The 23,295-nt window shown below is 39.3% G+C and overlaps 1 protein-coding gene across 1 annotated transcript in view; it reads right to left on the reverse strand.

Moving 5' to 3' along the window:
- The window catches only part of aadac (arylacetamide deacetylase), a 54,597-nt gene extending 33,884 nt beyond the window's left edge, over positions 1-20,713 (reverse strand). The window contains exon 1 of the mRNA XM_056271246.1: positions 20,211-20,713. Coding sequence (XP_056127221.1) covers positions 20,211-20,351 — 141 coding nt within the window. The 5' untranslated portion in view covers positions 20,352-20,713. The remainder of the gene's footprint in view (positions 1-20,210) is intronic.
- Between the last annotated feature and the right edge of the window lie 2,582 nt (positions 20,714-23,295).

Genomic DNA, 23,295 nt, shown 5'->3' on the forward strand with positions numbered 1-23,295 from the left:
AAAAATTGTTGCTTGAATACCGGTTTAAATGACGCGCAATTTTTGACATCGCTAACAAACTAGACGGCGACCTTGACCATGTCACACATCGCAACCACTCTTTACCTGCAGTGTTACAACTGCTTATAGCACTGCGTTTTTTTGCAACTGGAAGTTTTCAGACGGTAGTGGGAGACGTTTTCCACGTGCATAAATCGTCTGTCAGCAGAGTGGTTCACCGGGTTGCGGGGGCTCTTTCCCGTCATTTAAACGCAACGGTCAAGTTTCCATCCCGTCATGACCAGGAGGTCATTCAAACCAGTTTTTTTCGGAAAGCAGGTTTTCCTCGCATATGTGGTGTTATTGACGGCACACATATCAGAATACAGGCGCCCCAAACACACGAAGACCAGTACGTAAACAAAAAAGGCTACCATTCAATAAATGTACAATTAGTGTGTGACCATCTCTGCAAGATTATAAATGTTGTTGCATCATGGCCCGGGACTACACATGACTACAGGATTTTGGCGGAGAGCAAACTAGGGAGAGATTTAGAAGCTGGAGTGCACACTGGTCTCCTGCTCGGGGACAGTGGCTACCCCTGCCGTCCATGGCTCATGACGCCCTTCATGAATCCCCGTAATGCTGCACAGGCATGTAATTAATTAATACGTATATTCCTATGAAGGTATAATTTGGTGCCTAAAAGATTTGCATGGAAAATGTTAATCAAATTGTGAGCATTAAAGAAATATTAGCAGTAGTTTACTGAATTATAAATGTATTAAAATATGTATTTAAAATAGGTATGCACTTTCTATTGTGTTGCTGCTACACGTTGTCAATTCTGTAACACCTTACCTGATTTGTGTATGTTTTAAAATAATCAAAGCCTCAAATATTTTGCACTCTGAAAGAAAATCTTTTATGCAATAAATTACCTTCATAGTATTTATCTTAAAGCACTGTTGATAGCCTACTGGTAAAAATCTTTATTATTTTTTCTTTATTTTTTTACCCGAATAGGAAAGGTACAATAATGCGCTGACCCACACAAGGTCGATTATTGAGAGGACCATCGGACAGCTGAAGCGCAGGTTTCACTGTCTCCACAGCAAACTGCGTATTGAGCCTTAGCCTGTGTTGTGCTCTTCAACCTTTCCAAGACGTATTCTGCTATCGAAGAAGAGGATGAGCACAGGAATGAAGAGGGCTATGAAGAACTGCATCTGATTCAAAATCAAGATTTCCAACAGGCTGGATATGCTGCTAGAGATGCCATTGTAAATGCTTTCTTTAACTGATAATATAGTTGTATTAATAGTAGTCATCTTAAGAAGTAGTAGTAGTAGTACTAGTAGTTTTTATTATTATAACATACACACACACACACAATCTGAAATCTGAAAAAACAATTGTCAAAAAATTACTCAATTGTAGTTATTGTTATTTTTCCTTCAGCCTTTAGCTGTAAAAGTTTGTTATTTAGAATAAAATTATAGAGCTCCTGATTTTCCGTCTCCTCCTTTAGTTTTTCAATCTCCAGCTGCAGTTTCTCCTTTTCCAGCTGTAGAACCTCTCTCTGCAGTTCCAGCACATCTTCTCTTGTTTTGGCTGCAGGTGATATTTGCGGTCTTCTGAAATACGCAAGTAATGGGGAAAATTAAGAAAATCTTAAAAAATAATATTAAAGCTGTTCTACGTTGGATTAACATAAATCATTACTTAGCGGTTGCCTGTATCGGCGCTCTGCTGACGATCTGATGGTGCTGAAGTTGTTTTTCAGAGTGCTGCAAGGGTCTAAATGTGAAATGAATGTCAGTTAAATCATTATGTTATAACGTATTATGTCTCTAATGATGTCAAAATAATAATGTATCCTCTAAACCACTGTTATTCTATGCTGATACAGAACAATAACTTAATGCCTCACTCTATGTTACACTGTTGCACTGGTTCAGCTTCACTCTCTAAACCACCACAGATACCAGACAGGACAGGTGAGTCAGCTCCAATGATGTTTTGTACCATTATAGTACAGTCCGACAACTCAGCCGGTGGCGGTTCTCCACCTGTTGGTCAGTTTTGTAATGGTTAGGTCTTAACACTGTACAGCAATAAAGCGCACTCTTCACCAGGGTGCGGTGCATACAATCTTAAAAGCGTAGTCTTGCTCAATCTTACCTGTTTTGTTGGCTTCTTTCTTATAAGCGCTCAACTCTTTTTTTGCGACCACAGTGATGTTTTCATATTTTTCAAGGACTTCCTGAACCGTCCTCTTCACATCAAGATTCCTTGCGTTGATTTTTTCCGTTATTTCTTCCCACTGTTTCTGTTTTTTTTTGCAGCAGTTACATTGGGATTTAGTTTGCTTTTCAAAATTGTTTTTCTTTTATCATATTCGTCAAGAAGAATGCATTTCTCCTCCTCTGTCCAATTAGGCTTTCTTTTTTTGTTTTCTTTATCCATTCCGATATCCTAGCCTACTTTATTAGCCTACTTTATTTGATGAAAACGCGTAATTGCTAGTGTTAGTGTTTTGCGCATCTATGGCAACAACAGACTTTTATAACGTGAATCCAGGATCGCTGTCGTGAAACACTTAAATGTTTCCCTTACCTAAGAGAACCATTTAAGAGATTATATGCAACACCCTTAAGTTATTCTCTTAGGTAAGGGGAAATCGCCCCTTAAGTATCACACTTAAGGGAAAAACTTAAGGTGCTTTATGCAACCGGGCACTGGACTGCAGGCTGGCCATTTCAGTACCCGGATCCTTCTTCTACGCAGCCATGATGTTGTAATTGATGCAGTATGTGGTTTGGCATTGTCTTGTTGGAAAATGCAAGGTCTTCCCTGAAAGAGACGACGTCTGGATGGGAGCATATGTTGTTCTAGAACTTGGATATACCTTTCAGCATTGATGGTGCCTTTCCAGATGTGTAAGCTGCCCATGCCACACGCACTCATGCAACCCCATACCATCAGAGATGCAGGCTTCTGAACTGAGCGCTGATAACAACTTGGGTTGTCCTTGTCCTCTTTAGTCCGGATGACATGGCGTCCCAGTTTAACCCTTAAAGACCTAAACGGCCGCCGGCGGCATAAAAATAACTGTTGTTCTTAAATGTTTTAATAACTTTTGAACCACTGATCCAATTTGTATGCTTTAAAAAGTCCCATAAAGAGGAGATCCGCGGCTTTATTTTGGTATCGGGTTCATCGCGATTGGACATTCAGATGCTCCGTAGTGAATGTGATTGCATCATCAAGTTTTGATCAGCATTGATTCGTCAAAGAAACCCATGTGATTTGTTCCTCTGAGCCAAACAAGCAGTTTGTTGATGCTTAGTCCCACCCCCAAGCCCAGATCGGTTGAAACTACATAAATATATATAAAGTCACATTTGCTTCAGTGCTCTATTACAATGTTTCTATTTATTTTTCTTCCTGAACTTTTTTGGACACATCTACATTGTAAATAACACCAGATTTTCACTGAAAATCGCCTATAATAATGTTATAATAAATGGCTATAACTTGCTTAGGGATTGTTACATGTAGTAAAAATTTCATCTGGAAATCTAGAATATCCAAGTACAACTTTCTAAAGGAAAAAATCCAAACTTCAGGAGGATTTGTTTGAGCTGAGTAAAAAAAACCCACAAGAAAGCTGCTGCCGTTTTTCTTAAATCTGGTAAATTTATCCATTCTAAGACAAAATAAATGTAAAATTGGTCATTTACATGAGCTAGATTGAAACATCAAGTTCTCTTGTTTAAAATGATATATGGTACTTGATGCTGACTGCCATAATGGGTTAGAAAAACAAAGAAAAGAGCAGGCGAGTCATGTGCTCCAAAAATGGTCTAGGTCTTTAAGGGTTAAAAGAACTTCAAATTTTGATTCGTCTGACCACAGAACAGTTTTCCACTTTGCCACAGTCCATTTTAAATTAGCCTTGGCCCAGAGAAAACGCCTGCGCTTCTGGTTCCCGTTTAGATATGGCTTCTTTTTTGACCAATAGAGTTTTAGCCGGCAACGGCGAATGACACGGTGGATTGTGTTCACTGACAATTATTTCTAGAAGTATTCTTGAGCCCATGTTGTGATTTCCATTACAGTAGCATTCCTGTATGTGATGCAATGCCGTCTAAGGGCCCGAAGATCACGGGCATTCAGTATGGTTTTCTGGCCTTGACCCTTACGCACAGAGATTGTTCCAGATTCTCTGAATCTTTGGATGATATTATGCACTGTAGATGATGATAACTTCAAACTCTTTGCAATTTTTTTCTGAGAAACTCCTTTCTGATATTGCTCCACTATTTTTCGCCGCAGCATTGGGGGAATTGGTGATCCTCTGCCCATCTTGACTTCTGAGAGAAACTGCCACTCTGAGAGGCTCTTTTTATACCCAATCATGTTGCCAATTGACCTAATAAGTTGCAAATTGGTCCTCCAGCTGTTCCTTATATGTACATTTAACTTTTCTGCCCTATTATTGCTACCTGTCCACTTTTTTGGAATTTGTAGCTCTCATGAAATCCAAAAGGAGCCAATATTTGGCATGGCATCTCAAAATGTCTCACTTTCAACATTTGATATGTCATCTATATTCTAATGTGAATAAAATATAAGTTTATGAGATTTCTAAATTATTCCATTCCTTTTTTACTCACAATTTGTACAGTGTCCCAACTTTTTTGGAATCGGGTTTGTATTTATTTTTAATTAATTTGCCCTTATAGTCTTTAACCCTCTGGGGACCAGAAACGCGCCGGCGCGTTTTGTTCGTTTTTTTTTTCACATAGCAGAAAAATAGACTTAAAGTACTACCATCATTTCTGTTCATATAGAGCTAAGAAATATAAAAAAGTAGACATTTAACAGATTATTTTCTCATGTGCCCACATACAATCGAAATAAAATATTGTGCTTTTGTAAAATAAAGAAAACAAACAGGGTGTGCGTTCTGCCTCTCGGTCACCGTTAACTTTTTTTCTGGAGCACGTCTCTAATCTTCAACACAACTCAGCTAATACTATTCACCCAGCCATAAGCAATATATCTTTTAAATCATTTGAGTTTGTACTTTTAAATGATCCGATTCAAAACTAAAATTAATATTCTCCGTTTATGTCATCTATATAAAAAGAGAGACGTGTCAGCCCGTCTCATTATCGTTCTCTCAGCTGATTATCTCTGGTAATGTGACATGCCCACGGAGAGCACGCGCTATTCAAACGCAAATATGTGAAGCAACACATTGAGATGCGTTAACGCCCATAAACTCTGAAAACACACATTATTTTTTAGTCAGATTAATCTACTGTCGTCTTGCGCGGCTATATGAGGAACAATCCTGGGACAATTTACCACAGAACAAGTGCTGATTTATTTTCACTTCGAGGAGGAGCAACAGATTCAGCTGAGAAGTAAGTGTTTTATGCAAGTGCTTTGTTCTAATCGCGATATAGAATAACGTTGGTGTCTGTAAACGGAAAAATAGCATACTGTTTAAATGTGAATCATGTTGTGTGTGTGTGTGTGTGTGTGTGTGTGTGTGTGTGTGTGTGTGTGTGTGTGTGTGTGTGTGTGTGTGTGTGTGTGTGTGTGTGTGTGTGTGTGTGTGTGTGAATGAATGAATGAATGAACGAACGAACGCACAGATACGTACTGTTACAGACTAAATAAAAGACAACATTTCGTTGACTAGTTTTGGATAAAATTTTTACTCTAAAATAGACAGCAAATAAGCTTTTGTTAGGAGTTTCTGCTCATATGTTAAATATATAGTATGTTTTGTCAATAAACTAATCAACTAAGATGTTATAGTGTTTGTTCAAGCTATATCAAAATAATGAATCCTCAACTTTGAAATATGTATGATCAAACTAAGACATTTATGGAAAAAGACAATTTTCTTTTCAAGATGTTTCCAACTCTAACTTTGAACTTTGAACTGAAATAAAACCATGTCTATATGGTGAAGGGTGTGTGATAGAAGTGTCCAGACGTATGCACCCTGTATTTTCCTTATATAAATCCAAACAATCTAAAAGCCATTATTTTTTTAAATCTCCTCATTCTTTGTGCAAGGCTCCTGTAATGATATGGCCTGATAGCACCTAATAGGGCCATTATGGGAGGGTCTTTGTCTTTCTCAGGTGTGAAATGCCACACATATTAATGAGAGATCAAGCCTCCTGCATAAAGCTTTCTCAAACAAAACACGTCATACACATTCTAAAAGACTTTATTGACTTATCTGAATGAGTAGTCAGGATGATTCTCACATAGTTTTGGAGCAAATATTCTAGACTATGTGATACAATTTTCAAAAGTATTGTGAAGAAATAATCAATATGTGTTTTGTGGTCTTATTTCAGCAACTTTCTTTTTCTTTTTTTTTTTTTCAATAACCACGCCTAAACATTATTCTCTTAAAAATACAAACATGTACATACATGTTGCTCAGATATCATGGTAGCCAAGTTTCTGCTATATAGAGTGAATTTACACCTTTGCCATTAACATGTTTATAAATAACTGAAAAAAGCACAAATGTCAGTGCATGTCAAAACATCCCAAGGGCCCCAAAAACACTCTGGTCCCCAGAGGGTTAATCAAAATAACTTCCCTAGTCTTTAACCCTCTGGGGACCAAGAACGCGCCCGCGCGTTTTGCTGTTTTTTTTTTCACATAGCAGCAACATAGACTTTACTCCGTCATTTATGGTCATATAAATCAAATCAATACATGATTATAAACTATAGAGGGTCTTCTTTTTTTGTGTACACTCACATTAACATCAAAACCTTGTGTGTTTTTTTAAATAAATAAAATAAACAGGGTGCGCTTTCAGCTCACTCTGTCTCCGCAAAAATCTTTCTGAAACATGTCTGGAAAATGAATGGAAACTCCGCTAATACTTATCACACAAACATGAAACATACGTCTAAAGAACGCTTTAAATTTCTACTGTCAAATAAAACAATTCACATTTAAAACAAATATTCTCCTGCAATGTAATCTGTCTGAAACTAAAGAGAAGTACAGTTTCTCCTGTCTCAGCTCATTATCGTTAATTTGTTCACACCCACTCGCAGAGCGCGCTATTCATAAGATAATGTGTTGAGGCCATTTGCAAAATAGATAAACGCCCCCAGGCAAATGCTGTAAACGCACTATATTTTTTAGTCAGATTAAGATTCATTTTGCGCGGCTATGAGGAATAATCCTGGGACATTTAATACAGAAGTGCTGGTTTATTTTCACTTCGAGGAGGAGGAGCAACAGATTCAGCTGAGAACTGTAAGTGTTTTATGGCTGTGCTTTGTTCTAATCGCGATATAGAATAACGTTAGTGTCTGTAAACGGAAAAATAGCATACTGTTTAAATGTGAATCATGTTTCTCTCTGTGTGTGTGTGTAAATGAATGAATGAACGCACAGATACGCACTGTTACAGACGAAATAAAAGACAAAATTTCGTTGACTAGTTTTGGATAAAGTTTTTCAAATCAAATAAGCATCAAATAAGCTTCAAAATAAAGACATCAGCTTTTGTTAGGAGTTTCTGGGGATAGAAGTGTCCAGACGTATGCACCCTGTATTTTAAAGAAGAACATTTAATTATTTGCGATAGATAATTTAATCATTCACAAAGAATTCAGGGACATTATTCACGTCCCTAAAGGTTAGAGTTTTCCTAATTTTTTAATTAAGGCATTAAGATTATTTTATTCCTCTTTTTAGTCAACTTTAGCATGGGTGTGTTCTCTTCTAATTCTATGCAGTGTGTGTGTGTGTGTGTGTATATATATATATATATATATATAGCCTATAATTAAAAAGCTATTTTAACCAGAAAAATCTACAATGCATGCCCAAAGTCGTGCAGCCGTATAGTTTCTCTTGATATCAGTCCTGCTGACTTCAACATTCACAGGAGACTGTAATGAAAAATCAAACACCTTGGAAATGACAGGTATGTACTATGTTTCAGGAATGGGACAATGCTGTGTGACTGTGCAAGCCTCTGTATTTAGATCAGTGTGTTTACTAATGTGCTTTTTTGTCCTTTGTTGTGTATCTTTGGATTATGTTGTGTTGTAAATAAATCCAAACAATCTAAAAGCCATTCTTTTTTAAATCTCCTCATTCTTTGCGCAAGGCTCCTCGTAATGGGGCCTGATAGCACCTAATAGGGCTATTATGGGAGGGTCTTTGTCTTTCTCAGGTGTGAAATGCCATACATATTAATGAGAGATCACGCCTCCTTGCATAAAGCTTTCTCACACTAAACACGTCATACACATTATAAAAGACTTTATTGACTTATCTGAATGAGTAGTCAGGATGATTCTCACATAGTTTTGGAGCAAATATTCTAGACTATGTGATACAATTTTCAAAAGTCTTGTGAAGAAATAATCAATATGTGTTTTGTGGCCTTATTTCAGAAACTTTTATTTTTAAGTTTTTCAATAACCATGCATAAATAATATTCTCTCAAAAATACAAACATGTACATACATGTTGTTCACAGATTATGGTAGCCCCGTTTGTGCTATATAGAGTGAATTTACACCTTTGCCATTAACATGTTTATAAATAACTGAAAAAAGCACAAATGTCAGTGCATGTCAAAACATCCCAAGGGCCCCAAAAAACCCTTGGTCCCCAGAGGGTTAATGTGCTCAATGTTAGCATCACGTTAAAACAAGCTAGCAACATAAACATTTGTTATAACATGCTAGCAATATGCTAACTGTCAAAACAAGCTAGAAACATGTTCACAACGTGCAAAAACATGCCAGAGACATGCTCAAACACGCAAGCTGCATGCTAAAACATATTACGGTCATCATAACAACAAGCTAGGAACATTCTATCAGTGTTTTTAAATAGTGGTCCTCAACTCCGACCCTGGGGACTCACTCCTGTGCACAGTATGTCTCCTTGATCTGACACACTCAGTTTGGTTCATGGAGCTCTCTCCTAATTAATTAATGATCTCAAACATGCCAGAAACATGCTAGCAACATGAAACAACATGTTAGAAACCTGGCAGCAATGTGCTAGTAAACTGCAACATGACAGCGATCTAACAACATCAAAATCTGCCTTGACAAACTTTGTAATCTAGTTACTGATAAAGTATTAGTCATTATTAGGCTTCAGAGATACGCAGGGAAGATTGAAAAGTAACACCAGGGGCCTCATGTATAAAAATTCTCTTTATAAAAACCAGTCGGGGATCGAGCATTCTCTGTGGTTGGGCCTCGGCTGTGGAACAATTTGCCCATAGAAGTTAGGCAGTGTTATGCCTGAACGCGTTCATTGAGCGATAGTTCATGAACTCGTTCATATTTTGGGCGAACGTGAACTGAACGTACTGTATTACTGCCTGATGAACGTTACTGTGAACGCGTTCATTCTGGTGTCTGTGAACGCACGCTCTCTCAGTTTAACTTCGTTCAATAGGGTGCCAGATTTCTATAGAGCCTTCCAGGCGAAAACCCGGCTAAAACACACGTAAACAGGCCTTAATATGTAGAGGAAAAAACACCCAATCTGGCAACACCAGTGTCGCACCGCAGCTGCCGCATGCGTCATCAAGACAAGAAGCAGCATGTAGTCGACAAAGCATCGAGGAGGCGTCGCATCGTATGATCAGTTTTAAGACAAGGTCGGTGAGGATGGGAAAAATCTTACATTTCTGTGCAAACTTTGGCCGCCGATAAAATAATTGCTGTAGTGGTTGTATATGGGTTGTGGCAATAATGAAAAAAAAAAATAGCTCGCAACAACTTATGGAAAAAAAGATCTATGAACTAGTTCATTTTTTGGAACCGTGAACCCTGAACTAGTTCATTTTAAAATTTGTGAACTGAACTTTGAACTAGTTCATTTTAAAATTTGTGAACTGAACTTTGAACTAGTTCATTTTAAAATTTGTGAACTGAACTTTGAACTAGTTCATGTAGAAAGTGAACTTTCCCAACACTGAAGTTAGGATAGCCCCTTCCGTGATCTCATTTAAGTCACTTTTAAAATGCACTTGTTTTCCTTGGCCTATAAATAAGGTTGCTTACTTTTATTATTTCTCTTTTGAGTGTGATGCTGTTTTTCCTATTTATCTAAGTCTGATATTGCCATTTCTGTTTTATTATTGATGAGTCTGACACTGTTTTTACTACTCCTGTTTAAGGCTGTTCTTAGCTTTGCTGTACTTATCTGTGGCATTATTGTCTCTGTAAAGCACTTTGGTCAGTTGGTGGCTGTTATAAAACATGCTATATAAATAAAATGAACTTGAACTTGACAGTCAGCGGAAAATTGTGCGTAGATGCATCTCCACCCCGTCTCCTCCCCGAAATGACCATATATGGAGCTTACAACAACTCGTTTTACTATGAATAAGGTCATCTGCATATCATTTCCATGCATATTCCATCCACTTGATACCATGTTCAACGGCCCAAGGCATTAAGAAAATGTGAGATACGAACTATATGCCGTCACATTATATTGCTAAAAATCATTAAGTATCCTTGCCTTGTTTTAGAATAAACAAATAAAAATGTTATAACATTTCAGAGAAAGTTTTCAGAGAAGAATTATTCTCAATCTTTTCCACTGGCCAAATAGTATTTAAATACTGTAAACAAATCAAATGTATGCAATTTTGCCCAAAAGGTAAACATTTTAGGATGTTTATATATTTGTAATGGAAACATTTTTTTTGAAGTGTAAATAATTGTAAGACTCGCGTCAATGAATAAACATGAAAAAGTAACACCACATGAGTTAGTGCCATTGTAAGGGTAACTGATGCATAATTCACAAACTATTCGTCCTAAACATGGCCAACCCAACATTGAGGTCCCTGAGGTCCTAATGCTTTTTTTCTGAGGGGGAGAATAAAACTGGTGAAATAGTTGGATAATAATAACTGTATTTTGGTGCTGCAAAGATTTTGTACAAAACCAAGAATACCAACTTTCTCATGTTGGCGAGCGGATCAGCGATCTAACTGTGATTGTTAATAACAACATGACTGAGACGGCCAATCAAATTATAGGTGGTGGCCCAAATGAATTCACGACGAGCATAGACAGTAAAAGGATATAACCGACTTTGTTTACTAGGATACTCGCCAAGACGGGCGTTTTTACATAGTTTTGTGTGAATTCGTGTTATTTATTTTTTGCCATCGACCAGCTCGCGCGTGTGCAGCTGCGCGCTCAATCCACTGCGCGTTCTCTTATCAGCTTGCGCACCACAGCTAATGTGTTACTATATTGCGTTTAATATTCCACTAATAAAATACATTTACTTCATAGACGGCCTTCTTTTTTATCCCCATTTTACTCTCTGTTATGAGTGTTTCTTTGACCGGACACACGCTGTACACACGCTGCCTGTTAGGCCTATCGGTTGTTATCGGAGGATTTTTACGAGTACGAGTACATGTGCTCGGTATCGGTGCATCTATATTTTTAATAATTCAAGCACTTTTCAAGTACCTCTTCAAAAATATGTCTGTTTTCAAGGGTTTTCCAGGACTTACATTTCAAAAAGTCAAATTCAAGTACTTCATACACTTTAATCACCCTGTACGAACCCTGAAATTTGCAAATAGATCAAATGAATTACTTTAAATGCTACTACTTCTTTTTATACATCTTGTCTTTTTGATAAGAAACCCTCAAGAGTCTGTAACCATTGTATACATTATGTCCATGGCTGGTCTGTGCTCAATTTAAAGGCATAGTACAAATTAAAATCATTTACCTATTTAAATTTTGTCATTCTAAACACAAATGCTATTTTTCATGACCATGTTGTAGCAAATTAGCTCAACAAGGGAAATATTAATAATTAATCACAACTCGTTATAATTAATTATAAATATTTGGATCAGTTAAGCCCTCATGTTTGCCATGTGTCCTGGTCAAGTTTTGTTTCTATGTTATCTCTGTCGGTAAGCTTCATGTCATGGTTTTTGTTTCATGCTTTTGCTTCATTTAATTGATAAATAAACTGCACTTGGGTTCTCTATTCAACTTGCCTTTAGTGGATCTTTACAGAAAACTTGACCCTCAACTATGAACCCAGCAGTTCTTTGTCTCCTGAACCTTCGTCAAGGTGACCAAACCTTTGAAAATTATGTCGAGAACTTTTGTGAACTGTGTAATTTGGTTGATTTTAATGACGTGGCTCTAAATGACATTTTCTGCTTTGGGCTAAACGAACCGGTGCGGTTTCGATTACCTGGCCAAATTCATTGACTATGCCCTTCTTTCGAGCGGTTCTCCATTTACTGTGGGTTTAGCAGGCGAGGAGCCCCGCAACCCCACAGTGCCTGCCAAGTCTGAGTCTCTTCACGTCATGCCTGTCGAGCCTGAGCTTCCTCATGTCATGCCTGTCGAGCCTGAGCTTCCTCACGTCATCCCTGTCGAGCCTGAGCTTCCTCACGTCATCCCTGTCGAGCCTGAGCTTCCTCACGTCATCCCTGTCGAGCCTGAGCTTCCTCACGTCATCCCTGTCGAGCCTGAGCTTCCTCACGTCATGCCTGTCGAGCCTGAGCTTCCTCACGTCATCCCTGTCGAGCCTGAGCTTCCTCACGTCATCCCTGTCGAGCCGGAGCTTCCTCACGTCATCCCTGTCGAGCCTGAGCTTCCTCACGTCATCCCTGTCGAGCCTGAGCTTCCTCACGTCATCCCTGTCGAGCCTGAGCTTCCTCACGTCATCCCTGTCGAGCCTGAGCTTCCTCACGTCATCCCTGTCGAGCCTGAGCTTCCTCACGTCATCCCTGTCGAGCCTGAGCTTCCTCACGTCATCCCTGTCGAGCCTGAGCTTCCTCACGTCATGCCTGTCGAGCCTGAGCTTCCTCACGTCATCCCTGTCGAGCCTGAGCTTCCTCACGTCATCCCTGTCGAGCCTGAGCTTCCTCACGTCATCCCTGTCGAGCCTGAGCTTCCTCATGTCATCCCTGTCGAGCCTGACCTTCCTCACGTCATCCCTGTCGAGCCTGAGCTTCCTCATGTCATCCCTGTCAAGCCTGAGCTTCCTCACGTCATCCCTGTCGAGCCTGAGCTTCCTCACGTCATCCCTGTCGAGCCTGAGCTTCCTCACGTCATCCCTGTCGAGCCTGAGCTTCCTCACGTCATCCCTGTCGAGCCTGAGCTTCCTCACGTCATCCCTGTCGAGCCTGACCTTCCTCACGTCATCCCTGTCGAGCCTGACCTTCCTCACGTCATCCCTGTCGAGCCTGAGCTTCCTCACGTCATCCCTGTCGAGCCTGAGCTTCCTCACGTCATCCCTGTCGAGCCTGAGCTTCCTCACGTCATCCCTGTCGAGCCTGAGCTTCCTCACGTCATCCCTGTCGAGCCTGAGCTTCCTCACGTCATCCCTGTCGAGCCTGAGCTTCCTCACGTCATGCCTGTCGAGCCTGAGCTTCCTCACGTCATCCCTGTCGAGCCTGAGCTTCCTCACGTCATCCCTGTCGAGCCTGAGCTTCCTCACGTCATCCCTGTCGAGCCTGAGCTTCCTCACGTCATCCCTGTCGAGCCTGACCTTCCTCACGTCATCCCTGTCGAGCCTGAGCTTCCTCACGTCATCCCTGTCGAGCCTGAGCTTCCTCATGTCATCCCTGTCGAGCCTGAGCTTCCTCACGTCATCCCTGTCGAGCCTGAGCTTCCTCATGTCATCCCTGTCGAGCCTGAGCTTCCTCACGTCATCCCTGTCGAGCCTGAGCTTCCTCATGTCATCCCTGTCGAGCCTGAGCTTCCTCACGTCATCCCTGTCGAGCCTGAGCTTCCTCATGTCATCCCTGTCGAGCCTGAGCTTCCTCACGTCATCCCTGTCGAGCCTGAGCTTCCTCACGTCATCCCTGTCGAGCCTGAGCTTCCTCATGTCATCCCTGTCGAGCCTGAGCTTCCTCACGTCATCCCTGTCGAGCCTGAGCTTCCTCACGTCATGCCTGTCGAGCCTGAGCTTCCTCATGTCATCCCTGTCGAGCCTGAGCTTCCTCATGTCATCCCTGTCGAGCCTGAGCTTCCTCACGTCATCCCTGTCGAGCCTGAGCGTCCTCACGTCATCCCTGTCGAGCCTGAGCTTCCTCACGTCATGCCTGTCGAGCCTGAGCTTCCTCATGTCATCCCTGTCGAGCCTGAGCTTCCTCACGTCATCCCTGTCGAGCCTGAGCTTCCTCATGTCATGCCTGTCGAGCCTGAGCTTCCTCACGTCATCCCTGTCGAGCCTGAGCTTCCTCACGTCATCCCTGTCGAGCCTGAGCTTCCTCATGTCATCCCTGTCGAGCCTGAGCTTCCTCATGTCATCGCGCGCGCTGTTACAAAAAAAGGCGTGCACACAGCCAAGCGAAATGGGGTCTTGCGCACCCAATGCGTCATTTTTGCCGCGCGCATCTTCGCGCTCATGCGGACGCGTCGAGTATAAACAAGGCTTTACTCCGTGTCAGCGCGCGCTCTGATCGGTAAAGGTGCACAGACCTCTCCCGAATCATCTCCAGCACTCAGCCTCTGAAGCACCACTAACTCCGCCTCCGTTTCCCTCGTAAGATGATATTAGTATTTAAACATTCTCTATGATAAAAACTGTTTGTAAAAAATATTTTAATAGCACGGTTTTGGCGGTTATAGAGTTCTAATGACTGTGTTCAACTATAACCATCGGTCTCACAGTTATATAATAACCGTCACACCCCTAACAAAAGGCGTTCTGGCAATTTCCCAGGATCAACGGGCTGTGTGAAAGGGGCTTAATATAGATGAAAATGAAAAAGACTGACATGGTTTAAAGACCATTGTTATCCAATCTTTACCCTCCAGACATTTTAAAATCCACATATGTAGAATTAATCAAAATGATATTTTGATTATGATAATAGTGACAAAATTACGGTTTCATAATTTTTACTGTACTCTTTCACCCTTAAATTCAGTATATCTTGCTAGAATTCACACTTGGCTTCTGTAAACCAAGCCTTCCAAACCTTCCGTGATTTGATTGGTATTCCCAATTATTTTAACATTGACAAGTGCTGCAAGACCACTGAGGCAGAGCAGCCTGAAAATGCAACTTTTAAAGATTTTTTTTATTTCACCCTTAAAACATAAAGACCAATGCAATGCAGCAGAGCAGCATCAAGAATATCAAATACTGGGGACACGTCTCCCTTAATGTCTGTAGATATTGTGTTATGACAAACAGCATACAAGTGGCACACACAACCATATCGTTCATTTCCTTTTTATTCAAGAGTAAAATCTCCCTTCATTACAAAAAATGTATGCTTAACAAGTGTCCTTCCTATTTAAAGAATTAAAATGTACAGTCATGGTTGATGTGCATGATTTTCCCAATAAATAAGCATGAATAAATCAGGTGTCCTCCACGATTCCTGTTCTTTCGATATACGAGTTGAACGCACATGAACGCCACCACAATGTCGTAAATACGAGTGGGAAGCTCGGGATTTTGTTTAAGCCCCGATCTTAACGAGTTGGTGGAATACCACAATACTTAAAGGTATATTGTCAGGTAGGATTGTGTCGATAGAAGATAGTATCGTGTATCAACGACAGACAGAGATATCGCTGATGGCAGATGCCTTTGACGATATCAATACGATAATTGGCTCGTTTTACCATTAATCAGGGTTCCAGACTGCGACCATTTTTTGAGAATGTGCGAGTTAAAATTGTATGTGGTCGCATTTGTGTGAGTGGACGCTCGCGCAACAGAACGCCGTTGTATCAGCAGCTGCTGCAGTCCGTAACGTAACTTATGTTCAAAATGAACGAGTACATCATGAATCCATTTTCAAAACCGTGTTTTTGACTTATCCTGAATCACTACGGTACGCCTATAATAAGTGTTTATATTCTGACTATTTTATCCCGGGGTCGTCTCGGCTGCGGAGTAGCCCAGTGCCTGCGTGACTCGCCATAGACATTAACGGAGAGAAGGAGCTCCGGCTACAGTGTTCTTCCGCAAGACACGTGCAGTTTATTTATTGACGAACGTACACGTCACGCGCATTGCACACTGATGGTGAAACGCGCCAATTAGGAATTCAGGAATTAAGGCATATAAAAATGAAAAGGTCTCACAAAACACCGAGCCCCTTCATACGTCTTTTCAGCGGTTAGATGAGAGTAATCGCTCCACAGAGGAAAAGGAAATGATTATAAAATGCAGAAGGTAAGGAGTGTGAGATTTCTGATTTTTGTTACAACTATAAACTTTGATAACGAAAATCTGTATCAGCATATTTAATATTTTAAAATGTAATGCATACATTTGAATGTTTAATGATTTTTAAAAGATAGAAAGATGATAATAGACAGAAAGATGATAATAGATAGATAGATATAATATAATTCAAATGTAAATATATAGATTGTATAATTCAAATGTAAAATGTTTAAAATTACAGATTAAAATTACTGTCCAAAATCCATGAAAATCCTGAAATTTGGCAATGATACTTACCATATATTACATGTGTTTTTATATAATATATTACAGGTGTTTATGCTGCAACCCAGAAAGCCTTTGCTAACCTTGGTCCATTAAAACCACTATTCATCAGCTCAGCATGCATTGATTAATCCCATGGCATGTAGCAAAAAAGAAAAAAAGAAAAAAGGTGCGACCAAATCATATGCTGGTGCGACCAACTAAGAAAGTTGGTAGCACCAGTGCAACCAGTGGAAAAGTTAGTCTGGAGCCGTGCTAGTGTTGCGGACTGCTAGTGTTGCGGAGTGGGCGTGTTACGGATACGTGGTGTAATTTTTTTTGCAATCAAAAAGCATGTCTAATTAATTGAAATCATGTATTATGAATCATTAAACTTATACTTTTTAAAAAATATATATATATGAAAAAAAAAAAATCACACTGTGTTGTGTTTTTTCTGGTAATAAAATGAAGACATAAAACACACATTTTTATCATTTATCATCAATTTTAATCATATGAAATTAAATAAACTTTTTGTCAAATAACTTGCTGCACAATGAGCTTTACTATTAAAATTAAAACATGGATTAAAAAATAAAAAATTCATTTTTTTGATGATAATTTATTTGGATTGGTGTTAGTGTATTATTACATTGGAAAATATCTAAATTCTAATGTACAACAGTAATATATTTATGTCAAGTTAAACCGAACTTTTATTTTGACGGGTTGCTGTGAAGACCTTTTGAGTTTCTGTGTTTTTATGTCATGATGATAGTTTTTCTCAAATGAAGCGGTGAAATGATCACGAAGTGACTTTCAGAGTGGATCTAGAGCCTGGAGAGGAAGAGGAATGCATTTGTGTCTTCATATTATAGGCCAAAAAACAGCGCAAGCGTCACACGTGCTTCAGTGTGTGTGTGTGTGTATGGTAAATGAAACTGCGCGTCGGCGGCACCATTCATTCACGCAGAACATGCAGGATTCATATTTAAATAGTCTTTGTGTTTTAATATTCACACACACTAGTCTACATCGCGATTTGATTTCAACTGTACTGAACTGCTTTCTATTTTTTCCTCAAATTTACAAATTCCGTGAAATTCCGCGTTATACACTAAATTCCTTTATTATGACTGGATTTCGTCAGCATTTTAGGTAGGGGAAACACTGTAGGCCTAATAACAGTCTTTAGTTCACGAACACAGCACAACTCTGGCATCTGTGAAAATCAAAAGCAGCTTCAAATACTTGTTTAACAAGAAATATTCTTCTAATTTTTTCACTGTCATTAATGTAGGTCCACAAGAGAAATATTAAGCCAGTAAATTAAGATAGTTGCTATACCGTTATATCCATCGTCGTCTCTGAGAGAATGCGGCGTTAATGCAGCTGCTTTCACTTTCAGGGAATGAAGAATTTTTCAGGGAATTTTCACGTTCTTAACCCGATTATGCTCAATAAACTGACAATGCATGTGATCATGTAAACGCATTTACCAGTTTTCCTTTATCAGAGTCAAGTCATAAGTTTAGGTATAAACCGATCGACTCAGCTAGATTTTTGCCCCTTACTCTGATTTCTCCTGGTATTTAGAACACATTAACCTGCGTTCTTTGCTGTATTTTTGAGTAAATATGTAAGAGAAAGTACAATGGCGCCATCTTAGTCCGACGAAAGTGACTTGAACACACGATTTCCCACCTCGTAAATACGAACTTCTCAGGAGGACTTGAACGCACCATTTATCATGACTTCAGAAGTGGGAAGTAGGAAATTTCCGATAGCATATGTGGAAGTTAACTGTGACAAGATGATTGACAGGCCAGTTTCCAACCACAGGATCAACAACACAAATATGCCAAGAAAAAAAAATTCAATTAAGACATGGTATAATGTTCTAAAATTTGCCTACTCTTCTGCTACACTCAAAAGTATGTACCTTTTCTTCAGAAAAAGAGTAGCCGACATATTTTTTGGGGGCGTAGTACAAGTAGGTAAATTGGGATGCAGCATAAAAAGACATTGTGGTCTGTTCCTTAGTTGTTAGCCATGTTTTTATGTGTTTGTACAGTATTCATTTTTTTTTCAAACTTGTTTACAATTTAAATGTTTCCTGTTTGTTTACCTTTTTAAAGGGAAATATTTTTTGCCGCTAGGGGTCGCTAACCTCTATAGTTAGCCTAATAACAAAGGCGTAGATGGATAACGCAGTGAATAAGCGGAATCATGGAACTTGTCATCATGCTGATGGATCTAAATAATGTTTATGGGAAATAATGTTTATGGATGAGTGAAAACATTGATGTTTTTAACATGACTGTGGTATGAAGCAGGGCGCGATTGCTAATGAGAGACATATATCAGCGCCAGACTCGAGTCCCGCGGTTATAAAGGAATAAGGACATTTTAATTTACCGAACTACCCACAAGTGCTGAATTACTACTCAAACAGTTTATGTAACAAATTAAAATTGTGAGGTGTTTCATTTGGTCTACACTATCATACTAAACTTCAATTGAGTGTGTTGAAAGTTATGTTATTCTATGTGTTAGTTTGTTGGCTGTATGAGACTAGCAGTAAGCTAGATCAAAATTAGAATAACATACTGATCATATTCTAACATTTCATCATGTTGAGCTATATAACATTGATTAGTTTTATGTACATTTGCTCACCTGTCTAATAAAGTGCATGCAAGAGCGGCATCTCTGTCAAATCGAAGTTAGTCGCGGATGCTAGCTCTCGGCATCGTGAAAACGCCACGCCGATATTGATCCTAGTTTTCGTTCTCCTTTTGTCCCAAAGTCTGCTTGCCATGGTCCATAATGTTTGAATGCAACAACAACAGTGTAAGCGTGCCGCTAAACATTACGCAGTTGTCCACATCTGTCGCCATGGTTACTATGGCAGTACTAGCGGAAACCAGGGATAACGCAGATATTACGACATAGACAGGCGACAATTGACGGGCACTATTTACCAATTTTCTCTGAATTTACAAATTCTTGGAAACATTTAGGATAATGTAAAATTGAAAGAAATATATAACACTGTGCAAGTGGTTTTTGGATATTTTGATACACAATTCTTACATATTGTACCTTTAAAATGAAAATTGTTCAGCTAATTTTATAACCAAGATGATTGTCACTTAAAAATGTAAACTGATGTCCATATTTGTATTAGTGTTCCACTCCACCTACAACTCAGCCAGTAGTTGTAACAACTGTGACACTCATTTTAGTTAATAAGATGTACAAGATGTAGATTTCAAAACAACTCTAATTTGTAAGACAAACTGAGACCGGGAAAAAAGAAGCAACACTACAACACTCGTCCCTATTTAAGGTGCATTTACACATTAAGGTATTTATTTAAATATAACTTCTTTCTATTATTAGCCACAAAGCTTACTTTAATGGTCGGATTAAGAATTGACATAATCTGTAAACTGTAAATCTGCCTGACTCTGACACACACTTCTGAGCAGACACGAAGGTGTCGTGCCAAACACTTGTGAAATCCAAACAAATTATCTAATGCTTGAAACAACATAGGTTACAACTGCGATTAGTTGCGTAATCACACTCTATAATCAACCCAGCCGAAAATAACAACACGATACGAGATATAAGGCAGTAATATCGCAATACACATGCGTTTAACTGGCATTAAACTTTCAGGCAGCTCAATCCACTTAAAATACATATGCAAGCAAACTTACCAAGTGACTTAAAGTTTTGAAGAAAGAGTCAGTGAGCATTAGTTTCCATCTCTCTTCTATGTTATTCGGGATTGGTGAATAAACGTAATATGCGGTTAACGCGCCTAGTAACACAAGCACAAACACTCCTTTAGACCTCATTTTTAGATCTCGCCTGTACGTGTCTTCCGTTTATTTTATAGCCTGTTTGCTTTAGAAGTCCTCGACAAGTGAAAGCTCCGTCAGCTGCGTTTATTAGTCATTGAGTTCTCTCTGTGTTAAAGTGTAATCCTGGATTAATTTTGGACTGGAGCCAGCGAGATATGACAACACGTGTTAGAGTCATCTGATCGTGATACTGTACGCGTGCATGTGGAAAGATTTGCGCTGGAGCGCGCTCTGGTCTTCTCAGATCTGCTGCGCAAAGAATGTATTAAATCATAATGAAACGCGGCTGGAGCTCCTCTCAAATTCCTCAGATAACCCTGTGGGTCATCGCACGGTTTGTGTGCCTCCCTCTCTATACTTACACCACTGTTGAATGGCTCCACTTCTCTTGCATGCTTTGTGTTGACATTTCTACAGTGTCTGGTGTTGAGCCAGCTGTTATCATCGTGTTGATATGCTGCAGGATTATATGGTCTATGGGGTATAACGGGGCTAAAGGCCTTATACAAATGTGCTTTTCACTATTTCCATATTGTATCATTGCAGAATGATTGTATGATTCATGTTTTTATTGAACAATAATGGAGCAGCAGATTTTGTGTGAAAATAAATCATAAAAGTGTGTTGTTTGTTTGTTTGAAACTGCTGTATGTAGTGTATTCAGAGGTCTTTTACCCCACAGACACACGGGGTAAAACCAGCACGGGGCAAAAGAAACACAGACATTATTAAAAACATTATTTTAGCTGCAGTATTTGAATCAGTACTAAGTTAATACTAGATCAAAACAATCACTTTAGCAAAGTTTGCACTATTATCGGTTTATTTTGATCAATGGAAAATGAATTTTTGTTCAATATACTGTCATTAAAATGTTCTTTTTTTAAAATACAGAAACAAAATTATTTTAAAAAGTAAATATTCTGCCAGTATTGAAGGAGATAATTTAATAAAGCTTTACAGTAGTAACTCTAAATTATATTTTATAATATGATTAATATTATATTTATACATATGATGGTTTCACTGTAAATGTGGTGATTATCTTTAAGGTGGACACCCAACTTGTATGATTTTTACCATCTGAATCTAATCATATCATACAACAAATGGAAAAGTCAGTCAGGTATTACCATTTTAAAGGGATAGTTCACCCAAAAATGAAATTTTTTATATATATATATATATATATATATATATATATATATATATATATATATATATATATATATATATATATATATTAATTAAAATATTTACTCACCCTCAAGCATTCCAAAGTGTATATGACTTTCTTACAGACGAATACAATCAGTTATCCTGGCTCTTCCAAGCTGTATAATGGTAGTGAATGGAGGACGAGATTTTGAAGCTCAAAACAAATACATCCATCCATCACTAAGAATAATCCATACGGCTCCTGGGGGTTAATAAAGGCCATCTGAAGCGAAGCCTTGCGAAACAAACTCTCTTTCACTCTCTTTAACACTAAATAAATTTCTTTTGCAAATGTAAAGTCACCATTAATAGCGCTATATGCAGTAATGACTGTTTCAAGGCAGCTTTACAGGGTTGAACAGAAAAATTATCAATGATGCAAACAGAGTTCAATTTGACTGTAAAGCTGCTCTAAAAAGAAAATAGTGTCAGTGTTGATTCAGTTCTGTTCAATCAATTATAAAAAGAGTTCATTTTCATTATTAAGCAGCTCTGCAGAAAACACTGATGTCATGGTCCAGCTCAGTTCAGTTCTCATATAATGGTGTCAATGCAGGCCGATCAATAAAAGCCCAGACTAAGCAAGTCCGAGGCGACAGTGGCAAGAACCCAAACTCCATCAGGAGACAGAATGAAGAAAGAAAAACAGGCTCAGTCGGGGGGCCAGTTCTCCTCTGGCCAAACAACGAACATGGTGTGTGTTAGGATTCAGGCTGCTTCACAAGTCAGACTGAGGATTGATATCATTCAGAGTATTTTATTCAGCTCCTTTTGCTTGAAGATTGGAAAGGATTACATCAAGGAGAAGAGTAGCAAAACTCGAAAGCATGTAGATGTGAATTTGAGAACTTATTTTTATAAATATTTGTACTTGTACATGAAAATTTACACTCACAGCTCCAATGTGAAAACCATGTATTAGGCATTTGCAACTTCTTAAATCTGCCATTGCAATTTTTTTAATTGCCTCGCCTTTCTCTCTCACCGCCATTCAGTTGTGCACAAGTAAGGGGGCTTTTACACTGGGCTCGTTTGCTGCGGTCCGAGCCCGAGTGCATTTGTTCCCGGCGCCCCCAGCAGTGTTGGTCTGGTTTCACACTCAGCTTGATTCTATCGAACCCATGGTGCGTTTGTGTGCATATTACGTCATCGCAAACGTGCACGGCGCATGATGGAAAACAGAACGTGGGTCAATATTGTGTTTTTTATTCATTCGCTGCTATTATGCGCAGTTGAGTGAACAATACAGGTTTACTGTGCGTGTGTCACATAAGGTGGCCTTCTACTGCTTGCAAACGGACTCTTTTTGAGGAGACAGAGGATTTCCAAATTTGGTGCCCTGATTTCACGCGCAATGCACAAATACACAGCAGGCTCACTCTCGCTCGTATCCAAGGTAAATCATCAACACTATCATCCCTTACAAGTGTTTTATTTAACTGAATACATCACAATAAGCTAAAACGCATGCGCAGGTCACTTAACTTCCTGAACAAGTGCGCACCCGAGTCCGTGCTGCTTTCACATTCACGCGAACCGCGGCACGGTTCGGGAGCAACCGAACTCAGACCACCTCCTCCAGGTAGTCTCGGGTTCGGTACCCCAGTGCGCACCCGGGTCCCATGACAGCGTTCACATTAGCGATTTTTCATGCGAACCGTGCCCCGTTCCGAACTAAACTGCCAGTGTGAAAGCCCCCTAAGTTACGCATCTAATATAT

This window comes from Rhinichthys klamathensis, unplaced genomic scaffold (genome assembly GCF_029890125.1).
Source record: "Rhinichthys klamathensis goyatoka isolate OS25496 unplaced genomic scaffold, OSU_Roscu_1.1 h1tg000313l_1, whole genome shotgun sequence".
Lineage (NCBI taxonomy): Eukaryota > Metazoa > Chordata > Actinopteri > Cypriniformes > Leuciscidae > Rhinichthys > Rhinichthys klamathensis.